This window comes from Mycteria americana, chromosome 3 (genome assembly GCF_035582795.1).
Source record: "Mycteria americana isolate JAX WOST 10 ecotype Jacksonville Zoo and Gardens chromosome 3, USCA_MyAme_1.0, whole genome shotgun sequence".
In the NCBI taxonomy this organism is placed as follows: Eukaryota; Metazoa; Chordata; class Aves; order Ciconiiformes; family Ciconiidae; genus Mycteria; species Mycteria americana.
The window spans coordinates 4,238,780-4,252,455 of NC_134367.1; the positions used below are offsets into that span (position 1 = coordinate 4,238,780).

Here is a 13,676-nt window from a genome sequence, read left to right on the forward strand (position 1 = left end):
TTCTTTTACTGACATGGAGAAGAGGCAACCAGAAGGTTAGATGTAAAGGACAAAATGTTATGAAGGGAAACAATGACCATGCTACAGCTGCAAATTAGACAACGAAGCTGCGTACCAAAGGCAGAATAAGGAGCCTGCAGGACCAAAAGGAACAGTCATTGCGTGTTCACCAGGTATCTTACGTAACCCTGTGGCCTAACATATCTTACACAAACTTGGATGGTCTAAGATGGGTTGCACAAAGATCAGGGGCTTTGCGGTGAAAGCAGTCTCAAAGCGGACCCTCCTTTCTCATTGGAAGACACTGAAGTACATGACAAATTTGGCTGGAAAAGGCTTTTTTCATTGGCCCGTGACTGCACTGCCAGCATCCGCAAACCTCTTTATAAAGAGGCATGTTTGGGTCTGGGGCATCTGCTGGAGAAGAGAGACGGACAGCAGCGGTGACCCTCCACCTCCTCCACTGGTAACTCTCTGCCTGGTTCTGGACAGGCACCCTCACCTCTTCGTCTTTATACACTTTCTTTCCTTTCATTAATCTCAAATCTAATGAGTATTCTGCTTTCATTTACCCCTTCCTTCTCATTACTCCAGTGAGTGCGTCCGCTCTGTATGTGTCCTGCAGAACCATGAGTTGGTTGCAGGGCTTGCAGGAGGAAACTGTGTTTGCTGACCTCCAAGGGGAGTGGACAGAGACCCAGAAACCTTCACTTGAGACATCAGAGACAGAGAAATGTCTAGCGTCCTACAGCAACAGGCATCTAGCCAGCACAGCAGTTCAAAGCTGCATTTTGAGATACAAATCTTGCCTGAATGCCACGAACATTTTGAGTGAGTTGTCACCTTAATTGATGTTCAAGAGATGCAGATGTCTTTTTTAGACTTTCCTAAGGACGATGGTTGGCTCAGTCTCTGAACACTTTGTGAACTGCAATAGGTTGAAGGTGAATAATTTGTGGGTCTGTGTTGGTACCAGAGTAACCTCCCTGGTGTTGTACAGGTCTGGAATACCATTTTTCAATGCAATAAGACCAATATTTAAAAAAAAAAAAAAAAAGAAAAAACCAACATCAAAACACCATAGAATCCCAGAATAATTTCAGTTGGAAGGAAGTCCAGGGGTTTCTAGCCTGAATCTGTGCTCAATGCAGGGCGAATTAGGTCAGGTTGCTTAGAGGTATATTCGTTGAAATTTTGAATATTCCCAAATAGTTTTCACTCTGTTCTTCGTTCAAGTCAATTGTATGTTATAAGATTTTGGCTTTGGTCGCTCAGGGCATGTTTTAAGCAGTTCCTCGTCTCCCAGTCAGGAGGGGACCCTCCATTCAGTGTCTTTTGGTCTTGTGGTCTCTGCTCATTGCAGGTAAAGAATTCACATCCCAGCTGTGGCCATGAGGATCCTTTACCAGCTCCTGGTTGTCCTCTTCATAATGCTCCAAGGGGCTGCAGGTGAGGTGTGAGTGGGGCAGAGAGCAGAATTAGGGGGCGGGGGGGGGGAGAGAGAGAATTTTGCTCACTTTCATGGTAAATTACTATTCTCTTTCTGCTGTGCAGGTCAGCCCTTAGTTTCCCAGCAATACGAGCCTTGTGCAGCCAGAAGTGGACACTGCGTCCGAGGGATATGTCGTCGGCCATATTACTGGATTGGAACATGTGGTGTTGGATTTTCTTGCTGCAGAAGGTATGTAGAAGTGCAGGGAGCACTGTGGCAATGACTGATACCCTCCTTTTCTTTTCTCCAGAGCAACATCTTAGAGGCACAGCTCCTGACACCACCCTGTCTCATTTCTCCAATGCCAAACCTGCTGGCATAGAGGGTCCTCAGGGGGTGTTCTCATCCCATGGCAGTCTCTGCTCTGGTGCCATGAAATAAAGAGAACGTCACTGCAGAAAACCTGCTGGTGGGTAACCTGAGACTCTCTCTTCTTCACCATGCAGGGGGTGGAGGAGCTGAAGACTCCCTGGATTCTCCTTGGAAATCCTTTCTGCTTCTACCGAATGGCCTCTGAATCACCCCAATCCCATCGCTCCTGATGGCATCAGTTCCTGCCGCAACGAAAAGCTCTCAAAATCTTCCTTTGCAGTGAAGCAAACACCAGCATCTGCAAAAATGTAAATATGAACCAGGAAACACCATGGAAATTATTTCTTTCCCCTGCTTTAATAAAATCATTTACGATGGCTTTCATATGGTTGAATCTCGGGTGTATTTGTAGGGAAGGAGGGGATATTTTGTAGAACTGCTTGCACCACAGGCAGTATCACACAGGTGGGCTGGTGGCTTTTACAGCTAGACGTTTCTCCACTTGCGCCCCACGGCACCCCCAGGGAAAAGGGAGGTCATTTCATCCCCCGCTTCCCAATGGCCGTATTCCTGGAACACTCCTGCAGTGACCATGGTATCTTTGTCAGGGATGAAACCTAGCCTTCTCTCTGAGATGATTTCATGGGTGCTTGTGTCCAGCAGGTACACATTCTGGTAGTTTCCAGGCTGCTTTTTGAAGGTATTACGGTATTTTTGACTGAGATGTCGGAGACAGAATCTGTGCTTTCTGTCTCTTTTTCCCTGCCATCATGGCCTAGCAGTGTAGAAAATGCCAAGGTATCTCCAGGTGCTTCCTTCAGAGGGCCTAGAGGCATCTGAGAAATTTCACTTCTGAGGGGACCTCACGCAAGGGAAAACCAGGAACATTTTGGATAATATCAGACACTTGACAGTGACACAAACCAGAAAAAAAAAGGTACAAAGAAGGAAAGGGAAAGAGACTAGCAAACACATTTCCAAAGGTTATGGATGTGCAACATAGTGATTTGGCCATTATCTCCTCAGCAGCAGTTGCTGAATGTGCGCAGAACAATGCCTAGTCAAATACCTTACTAAACTGAGGTGGTTTTGACTCCTAATGGTTTGCTGGGTGGGTTTGGAGAGGTGCCCATGTATGTAAAAAAACCCTCTGATGGGGAAATGCTGGCTTTTTTAGAGACACAGCTCCCATTTATACTGTTCTGCAGAATGAGTGCTTATGGCTCTTCAGCTTGCAGGAGACTCTGTAGCACAACGTCTCCTAATGCAACATTTCTGGGTTTCTTGTATTTCCTTACTGTCACTTTTGTGATTATTCTAGCACTGTGTTGTAAATGTTTGTACTTCAGTTAAAAATCTTTAGAACAATTTCTCTCCATTAACTATAAAGGAAAAGCAGTGAAAATAGCTTGGACTTTGATGTTTACCTTTAGGACATCTAAAGTTTGGTGAGAGCACTCCTGCCATTGTCTCTAGAAAATATGATTCAGTTTACAGAGATTCTTTGGTTTTTAGAAACTTTAGGCTACGCGGCCTGTGCCAAGGAGCTTTGAACACACGCTGCATGCCTGTCAGTCACGGTGTGGTCCTTACACCAAGAGGCTGGACTCTGCACTGGTACCCTGATACCTTCAATGAGCTGTCAAGTCAAAAGTAAGACGGAGGGCAGATTTGTTCGTACAGATGTTAATCTCATAATTTCTCCCTGGTTACTCAAGATAACTACGTAATCATTAAAGTCTTGAGCTTGATTAAATCCTTTTTGTGTACTCTTTGAAGTTTATGACTGTGTATCCATTTGTTATTGATTCAGATGATCTATACTTGGATCAAAACTTTATCTGTTAACTATAATGTGGTACACGCCTTGCAAATTCACTTACGTCTATAGAACAACATCTAAATACTGGTTATCCTCCTTTTGGGGATCTACTTTGGCAGTGCAACTGCTGCTAACAGCTTTAGCAGCTAATCTAGAGGAGTCTGAGTTTCTATACTACACACTCCACGGTGGAATCAAAATACTTCGATCTCCTGTGCATCAGTTACGCCTTATGGCTAGAATTTGGTTCAGTGCACATGAGGGATGATGTTACCGTATGACTGAGGAGAAGTCTGTGGTTAGCTAGGCCACCATCATCACTGTTGTTCAACCTAGCTCCTCTTTGGAGCACACTAAAACATCTGCTCTTTGGCAAGCTGCTAGGGATCAGTCTTTTGTTGGTCCTGATGTCCTAGCTATGACTGCATACAATGACTTCCAGATGCCTGGAGCCTTCATTACCATGAACAAACCGTTTTCTGGAGGCGAGGGATGGAACAGCAGACAGGTATTTTGTGTAGTAGCATTTTAAATAGGGGTGACACTACTGAAAGACCTCCTTAATATTTGCTGCTTTTTTTTTTTTTTTTTTTTACCAGAAAACTATTAGGAGCAGAGTTTGAGATTCTCCTTTCTGCTCCTAATTGCCTCATCTGCTGTGCTAGGTACAGACTCCTAAGATGGATGTAAGATCCTCTCTGGGAAGTGATCTTTGCACAATTACCCAAACATCTTGATTTTGAAAAGGGTGAAAGCCATTTCTCCTCATTACACTCTGCAGCCTTATTGTGAAAACACTTCCCTCAATAACGTATCCCACCTGCATCAGGTAGAGCAGCACTTCAGGCTCCATCTCTCAGTTCTTGTGCCAGGGCTCTAAGCGCTACATTATTACACAAAATGCTGACCCCGTCATAATATTTCTCCTCTTCCAAAGAGGACTGGGTGATCTGGACCTGAAATGGGCGGGGGAGTGTGGCATTGTTGGTGAACTCCAACTTGAAGAAGTCGGAGTGGAGACTTGCTGTGGAGATAGAGAGAAACATAACTAGATCATCTTCTGAACTCTGATGAAACAAGAAAACAAAAGAAAGACATTATTTAAGCAGAAGGAAACTCTCCATGAAGAATCCTTTTCCCTCTGCACTGAAAACAATGAGAAAGTAGACGGTGTTTTGGGTAGAGAAGAGTACTTACCTAATGTCGAGAGCCAAATGATTGTGAGGTGCTGCCCAACTTAGCTGGGCTGGATCCCATGCACTTTCCTACCCAGGTACCCTGGGTGAAGGAACATGTAGTTGGTGCTACTGTGATCCTGGTGTAAGTCAGGTCTACCAGCAAAAGGCACTGGAGAAAAACGCTGAGATTGTGAAGGGAAAAACACAGATATGTCCCTCCTGATGTACGAAGCTGACTGTCTCCTGCTCATAAGACCAGGAGCTGCAGGCAGGGATGGAAAGGTTTTCCACCCTGAGAGCCACAAACCAAAATCTCGATAAGGCTTGCCTAGCCGCTATAAGCTTTGAACAACCAAAGGTGCTCCATCCATCCTCTGCTTCTCCCTTACCCATCTCCAGGCAGAGATAGTTTGATGGTAATGATGGGAGTGACCATGTAGAATTTATAATTATCAGTGCCAAGAATGCTCAGCGTTAAAAAGCCAAGCCCTTGACATTACTTGCACATAGGACCTTGGACATGGTAAAAATTAACGATGCATCTTTGTTTCCTTGAGGAATCAGGTTGAGTAACAATAACAGTTGGTAGGCAAGCTAACCACAAACTCTTGGCAAGTTGCGAAGTAACTGCAACTTTTGTAATTTTATTCCCTCCATTTTCTGCTTTATGGACAGAAGTTCATAGACACACCAGAAATTCAACTATCATTTTTTTCCTACTGCAAAAACAGTTCACTTATAAAAATATACAGAAAATAAAAAGCCATCTCAATTATCAGGGTATGCATTTAAGGTAAATCATTTGTAGACATGTTTTCACATGCATATATATCTATGTGTGTCTGTGCATGTATGCACATGTGTATATTGCATGAACAATGTTTGTTGACTGAAGTGAGGTGTAAAGTAAAATATGATCTGAAAAAAGTATTTAGTATTGGTGTCTTTGGATAGTTATTGGGTATGTCCGCAAGTGACTTGGGGCAATGGAAGATCAGTAGATAAGAAAGGATCACTAGACCTTAGATATTGTGCTGAGGCTCCTCAATTCTTCCTTATATGGAGTTATGAATTCAGTTTGACTTGGATTTTGCTATTGAATAAATCACAAAACAATGTAAGTTGGAATGGGTGTTTGGAGACCATCTGGTCCATCCATCCCTCCAGACAAAGCCAGTTTCAAAGACAGACCAGGTTGCTTAGAGCTTTTTCCAGTTGAGTTTTAACCGATATGGAGTCGAGATTCTATAAATTCTTTGGGCCCCACTCCAGTGTTTGATGACCCTCATTGTGAGAAGGGTTTTTTCCTTATATCTAATAGGAATTTCTCTTATTATAATTTGTGTCTGTGTCGTGGTTTAGCCCCAGCCGGCAGCCAAGCACCACGCAGCCGCTCGCTCACTCCCCCCCCCGGTGGGATGGGGGAGAGAATCGGAAGAGCAAAAGTAAGAAAACTTGAGGGTTGAGATAAAGACAGTTTAATAGGGAAAGCAAAAGCCGCGCACGCAAGCAAAGCAAAGGTGTACCTGCTGCAGCATGAACTTCATCCACAGCCACAGATGCTTCGAGGTATACCTGCTGCAGCATGGACTTTATCCACAGCCACAGATGCTTCGAGGTGTACCTGCTGCAGCATGGACTTCATCTACAGCCACAGATGCTTCGAGGCGCACCTTATCCAGCGTGGACTTATCCTTGGACCACAATCCCTTCAGAGCTATACCTGCTGTGGCACAGACATAACCATGGCCACAGACGTTTCAAGATATACGCTGCTCTGGCATGGGCTAATCCATGGGCACAGACGCTTCGGGGTGTCCTGCTCCCACGTGGATTCATCCACAAGTCACAGTCCCTTCAACTCGAGTTCACACCGGAGTTCCAGCCTGTCCAGTCCAGCAGCACAGAACCAGCAGCGATGCCCTGGCCATCTGCCAGCCCAGGCGCATGGCCATTGCTGTTATCAACATGTTCCCAGGCACAGCAGAGTAAGGTGATCAGCAGCACAGCAGCACGGCAAGCAGTGAAAGCAAAAAGCAGCCACTGACGAGCCCTAGACTCTAAGGTACAGTAAGGCAAGCAAGCCCATGGCAAGCACAGAAGCTTGCTGATTAATAGCTAAACAGCAATAACAGCTATAAATTCTATCAACTGGCACATTCCAATCAAATCTGTCATTATCTCAAACCCTTCGAGCCCCACGTTGGGCGCCAAAAAGGACTGTCGTGGTGCTTAGCTGCTGGCTGGGGCTAAACCACGACAGTCTGTTACCTCTCATCCTTCCACTGTGCACCTCTAAGTGCGTCTCCATCTTCTCTATAGCTACCATTAGGGAGTTGTGAACAGCAATTAGATGACCTTCATCCATGTCTTCTCCAAGCTGAACAAAGATGGGTCCTTCAGCCTCTCCTCAAATGGCTGATCCCCCACTCCAAACTCTCCAGGTTTCCAAAAGAAAGAAATGTTATGTACATTCTACAGAACCTTGAGGTGTAGCCCACACATTGGGTCATGCCCCACTAGGCACTGGAGTACTTTCAGAGTACCTTTGGAATACCTTCAAAGCGAAAAAATCTGGTTCACTTTCCTCCTAAGGAATCTAGTTTGCACACATGAAAACCCCTCTGCAAAACGAACCAGCCTGAAGTCACAGGGGACCATGAGGGGGTTACCTCAAAACTGCACTAATGCAGTTGTAGACTTCACTGTGGATACCACTCTAGAAATGTCAGTGTTCACCTGTGGACAAAAAGGCAAGGCAAATGTTAGGAACTTAGGGAGAAAAAGAAAACAAAAGAATAAATATGATTAGGCACTATACAAATCCAAGATGCATTTTGGACATTGCATGCAATTCTAGCCAGCCCATTCCCAAAAGGGTGTAATAGACCTGAAAAAATAAGATAAATGTACAACAGGAATGATCCACTGAAATAGATGGATCCATTTGAAGACTATTCTGACAGATGTGGTTGACAGAATCCCTCTTTTCATTGTGGGAAAACAGACAGACAAGGGGGAGTGTACGAAAAGACCACAGCATCAGTAGTGATGTAGAGAGGTGAAAATGGAATATTGATTTGCTACTTCCCATGACAGAAAAAGCAGAGAGGATCAGCTGGCAGACTGAGAGCAGATAAGCAAAAAATGAATGCTCACCTAAGGCATAATATGTTTGTGGAATTACCAGCTGAAGGTCCGGTGGAGACCAGAAGTATAAGAAGATCAGCTAGAGTCAAGGAAAAATGCTCAATCAGGAGCTCTGCAGCCTGAGGGTCCAGAGACAGCCTCTGGCACTGGATTTCCCTAAACTGATGGATTTTCCATCAGCTGGAAGGGTGTACAGGGCCATAACCACGATGTACTCACCCTATTTCTGTACATTTTATGCTCTTTACTTAGGCATCCTTAGTGGCCACTGACCACTAAGCCAATGGACATTGGTTTTAGTTTCATATGTCCATTCCGTGTTCTTATATTCTGTACTTATGCACGAGAAAATAAACTAACTGGGAGTACAGAGAAGCATGCAGATGTTTTGTATTGCAATGGATTACGTTGCCCCTAAGCAGGAACAGTTCAATGTAAGTCCCAAGATGTTTGACACATACCATGGTGGCTTAACGTATATTACACAAACTGGAGTGTCACAAGAGGTATTGCATGAAGAACCTGGGATTTTCCAGGAGAAAAGCTTCAATAGGTTCAGAGAGAAACCCTGCTCTTGCACCAGGAAATGAAACGCAACTTGGTTCTGGTTGGATTAGAAGTCACCAAAAAAATGGGTAATTTTTTCATTGGCTTAATCTGGACTTTCTGAGAAGAGAAAGCAGCTGCCACTCCCCTTAGGAAACATGCTATAAGAGAGGCTCTCAGCCCCACAGCCAAAGCCCTCTGGAGGGAAGGGACCAAGAGCAGGTCTTCTTTGGCTTCCGGGCTCACCTGATACCTGGTAACTTCTCAGTTCTTTTCAGTCTTTCTTTCAATGTCCGCTCTTGGCTTTTCCTCAAAAAAAAGTCCCCCAAACAAAAACTCAAACCTCTGCATTATTAACCTAAATTTGTGGGTTACTAAAAAAGGTTAATCTAGGTTTTCCAGAAATTGCACAGGTTGAATAAGTAGTTCAAATATGTTCTAATACCTAGAATACTTTGATAAAAATACTCTGCTTGCTAACTCCTCAGAAAAAGTCTGGCTGAGTCAGGTTACTTTAGAGAGGTCTGTGGTCCAGAGAAATTGGCGATCTCTTCGATGGAAACCAGTATATATTTTTGGTCTATGTCTTTATGTTAAGAACTTTATTTCATTTTCGGAATTGTTAACTTTGCCTACTTGTTTCCCCTGATATGTTCAAATATCTAGAAATTTGTGTAAACTTCCAATACTAATTTCAAAGCTGTTTTGAGCCACCCTCTACCATGCCGTTTGCAGAAAGACGACATTTCAGCACAACTTTATTTCCCTTCCTTGCTTAAGAGAACATAATTTGTGACAGATCAGAAGATTCTCTAATGCCAAGATATATGATATCCACCACCTCTTCTTTACCCATAAGCCTCCTTCTAGGCTATCTTATCTGATTTTGCCGATATTCGTTCAGTTATTAGTTCAGTTATTAACTCTCTCAATGAAGGCATCACATGTTTGCTTTTCAGATTTCATTTGTCAAATGGAAACTGATTTGGTTGTACGTTTCCATTCTAGAACTGCTGCCTGTAGACTCACACTGAAGATTTTGAGCAAGTTGATTTTATCTGTTATTTCTTCATAAAATTTAACATTACAAAATGAACGTTTTTTTCTGAAGTTTGTAAGTTTGACTGTATGATCACCTCATTTTGCTTAGAGTTGTTCATTTATTAGATAAAGCATTTAACTCAAAATAAAGTCATGACTGCATTTTGGCTATTTGCAAAATGTGAAAGAAATCTGGGCAATCAAACTATTAAAATAACTTAATGGTCACATATCCTGAAAGCATCTTGCCCTGTATATATATTTACTTTTCCCAGGAATGCTCACACAGCAGTCACGATGTCATATGGGTCTTACTGGTTATTTTTGAAAGTTTGAAGAAAAAGGTACTAGAAATGCCATTTTGATTAATACAGTATTTGTACAGTTCAGAAGGCTGTCGATCCCAGGGACTCTCTGTCATACATCTTTCTTGGTCCTTTTCCCTACAGTGACACGGCAAATCCGCAGTCATGAAGATCCTTTACCTGCTCTTTTCTCTCCTCTTCTTGGCACTCCAGGTTTCTCCAGGTAAGATGGAAAAGAGATGCTAGAAGGGGATTTTTGTTCACCTGAAGTAAACTTCCCAGCACATTTTAACTGCTACGGGTTAAAATTGCTAGAAACCGAGCAGGAGTCAGTCAAATAGCTCAGTGCCTGTGGTCCCTATGAAAATTTTTTCAAAGGTGGAGAAATTATGACTTCTGAAGAAGTTCACTGCTGGTATCTTCCTAAAAAGATCATGCTAAACGCTCTGGTGTTAGACACCTGCGATGGTGCCTGTGGTGGCCATGATCTTTGGATAACGGCACACTCAGCAGTGCATATGCAGATGAAGATGAAAGCTGGCCAACTCTTTTTGGAGAGGAGCCAATATTAAAACCTCTGGACCCGTGACTCTTTTCCATAAGGGAAAGGACAATGAGTCAGGAGGTCTGTATCAGTCTCCACCTGGACTTTAAGGCCATCCATTTAGATGCACTGTGAGCTAAGGATCCCACCTCTGCAAGGTGTAGACCTGCTTTGTAATCTCACCTCTTACGTGGCCTTTCAACACTGCCAAATCTGGGCAACAGTCCTTAAGGTAAGTTTGTGCTAAGGGCAGCTCAATGAAAGGGAAACCCAGCCGTCATTACGACCGCATTGCCCTGCCCTGCAGAATGAGAGGGAAGGAACTTTTCTGGTTTTGTTGCAGGTTTGTCTTCACCACGGCGGGACATGTTTTTCTGTAGAAAAGGGAGCTGTTACTTTGGAAGATGTCCCATCCATATGATTAAAGTTGGAAGTTGCTTTGGGTTCCGCTCCTGCTGCAAATTGTGAGTTTGACATTCACCAAGGCTTATCTGCAGTATGAGCAGACAAATCTATTTTGCCTGTGTCCTTAACCCCAAGGTGCTATTGAATGTTCAGATTGGATATAAGGAAAAAAACCTCTTACGCCATGAGGACAGTCAAGCGTTGAAGTAGGTTGAGCTCCACAGTGCTCTTTCTCCTGCGATGTGCCCCAGCAAGAAGGATCAAGTACAGTCAGAGATGTCAACCTTGTGCTGTCCCAGCTCTAACCCCTTTACAGCTCCTACGCCAGAGCAAAATATCAGCATTTGGTATTTGCGGAACTGGGCTGCCATGCTGTTTGGGGAGCAGAGGGGATTTCAGTTACGCTGCAGGGTGAACACAAAGCTTTGAGTGTCATCAAATGTGTGCAAAAAGTGCAACAGTGTTGTAAAAAGAAATTATCCTATGAAAGGCAGCCTTCTGTTTTCACTCAGAAATGAATGCATTCACCCCAATATCAAGGGATATCAATTTAATTCCCTGCTTTTCCTGGAGCAATAGGAAAACACTCTTCCTGCTCACAGGTATGAGTGCACAGGGCTCTCCCAGCACAACTTCATATGACATTAGGTATTTTGGAAAGTGTTCATATCCAAGAGGAAAACATGCATAGGCTGAGAGTAAGTAGGGAGGGAATACAAGCAGAGAGAGAATCTGATGCTTTTTTTTTTTTCCTTTGTGCAGGCCATGGAATGTATAAAAAACTTCATGGACTGTTCATTCAAGAGTGATGAAAATATCTTCTAAACATAGGAATTTGCTTGGAATCCCCTTACTGCTAAAACCACCGGATCCTGCTACAAAGTTTCATGCACCTTTCATTTTTAATGCAAAAAGCTTTATGATGTAGAGTAAATCCAAATGTATTCTGCCTTGCTTTCCCTCCTTTTAAATAAATTGTTGTTGCTTAGCATTCACATCACTGAAACATGGGCGTCTGTTGCATGGGCGATGATCCTACCTGGGTTTTGACACACAAAACCCAAAGGGCAACAATTTACAGTGCCAGCTGCTCCTTATTTTGAGCTTTTCTGAGACATACGGCTGTCCAGGGCTAGACAGACATGGACTGAAGACCCTACCCTCCAGTACCAAGAGATAGGCTAGCTGGAAGAACTCAGCTTCCCCTTGTGGGAATGTGTTCAGATGCCAAAATCCTTTTTTCTGTACTATGCAGAAATCTTTTCTTGGGGAAGGAGAAATAGAAAGAGCTAAAAACCCAGACACCCACCACCCATGAAAGTGTCAGCATGTGAGATCCAATGTTCTGGCTTCTGGAAGATGCCTGTGAGCATCCCAGGAAAGATGTAGCCCTATTTTCTTTTTTTTAAATAGTGCAGCAATTCATGCCAGTTCTTTTCTCTCCAGAAGTTGTTTGTCCTGTAATTTCACAGCAATGGATGTAAGTTTTGCTTTTTTTCCCCACCTGTCCCTCTGAGAGGATGCGTAAAAGATAATACATGGAGAACAGTTTATACTGGTATCTCTTCATTAGCTCCTCTCCCGCTCCCTCCACCATATGGCACGCTCCCTTCCCTTCTCCATTGGGATACCCACATTTCTGAAATGTTGTTCAGGAGGGGATTTTGTTTGCCTGCCAAAATTGCAGCATTTACATGTCCTAAGACGCTTTCTTTGTGCTTCTTAGAGGGAACAATCTTATCCTCAGGTGTCCCATCTGTTGTGGTAGCCCTACTCAGCAAGTAATAGCCCTAATTGCCGAGTAGGGCTTAATAGCCCTCTCGTGAGGCCACAGCAGGAGTACTGTGTCCAGTTCTGGGCTCCCCAGTGCAAGGGAGACATGGACATACTGGAGAGAGTCCAACAAAGGGTCTCCAAAATGATGAAGGGACTGGAGCATCTCTCCTATGGCGAAAGGCTGAGGGAGCTGGGACTGTTCAGCCTGGAGAAGAGAAGGCTCAGGGGGGATCTTACTAATGCGTATAAATACCTGAAGGGAGGGTGCCAAGAGGATGGAGCCAGGCTATTTTCAGTGGTGCCCAGTGCCAGGACCAGAGGCCATGGGCACACAATGAAACACAGGAGGTTCCCTCTGAACATCAGGAAACACTTTTGTACTGTGAGGGCGAGCAAGCACCGGCACAGGTTGCCCAGGGAAATTGTGGAGTCTCCATCCTTGGAGATATTTAAAGGCCATCTGGACGCAGTCCTCAGCAACCAGCTCTGGGTGGCCCACTTGAGCAGGGGGGTTGGACCAGATGACCTCCAGCCTCAACCAGTCTGTGATTCTGTGAAACTACATGTCTTTATTGAAGCCGCGAAAAGCAGCCGCTGCCCAAATGACACCAGGCCCGTGATGGGATGTCTCCAGCCCATGAGCACCCAGCAGGAGCAGCGCTTCCACTCCTGCTGTCACACCACCTGGGGACGGCAGAGGCAGGGAGGGGAGAGGACATGGAGGTGGTTCCAGGAGACAGAAGCAAAGGGGATGTCCTGCTTGGAAATTCCAGGGATTCATCACCATTTCCTGCATTAAAAAAAACACAATATGTGGTCACTGATATTTATTTCTGATGTTCCTTCTTTGTCTTCCTCCAGTGTCTCTGCCACTTCTCCTACTATAAGGACCTGTAGGGACTTACCAGACAACCCTTCCTCAGATAAACTCCAGTCCTTATTGCAGATGACTTGGACCTGTGCTTTCCTTAGTGGTTGCAGCCTTGAGCCCAAGGCTCTTCAGAAACCTCAAGGAGATGGTCCTGTGCCCCACACTACACAAACATCAAACTTCTCTTTCCAACCGCATGGGAAGGTCTTCATGAAAGCCCCCAGTCTGGTCTCA

At 44.3% G+C, this 13,676-nt stretch overlaps 1 protein-coding gene across 1 annotated transcript; it reads left to right on the top strand.

Moving 5' to 3' along the window:
• Positions 1 to 10,011: 10,011 nt before the first annotated feature.
• On the top strand, positions 10,012 to 11,672 carry LOC142407604 (antimicrobial peptide THP2). The gene is made up of 3 exons (XM_075497233.1): positions 10,012 to 10,069; positions 10,734 to 10,854; positions 11,558 to 11,672. The coding sequence occupies exons 1-3, from the start codon at positions 10,012 to 10,014 to the stop codon at positions 11,571 to 11,573; spliced, it is 195 nt and encodes a 64-aa protein (XP_075353348.1). The 3' UTR covers positions 11,574 to 11,672.
• Positions 11,673 to 13,676: the final 2,004 nt, after the last annotated feature.

Excerpts from the sequence above, each read along its gene's own strand:
- LOC142407604 (XM_075497233.1), top strand. The coding sequence starts at position 10,012 with ATGAAGATCCTTTACCTGCTCTTTTCTCTCCTCTTCTTGGCACTCCAG. Across the intron at positions 10,070-10,733 it reads GGCACTCCAGGTTTCTCCAG|GTTTGTCTTCACCACGGCGG; the intron begins GTAAGATGGAAA and ends GTTTTGTTGCAG.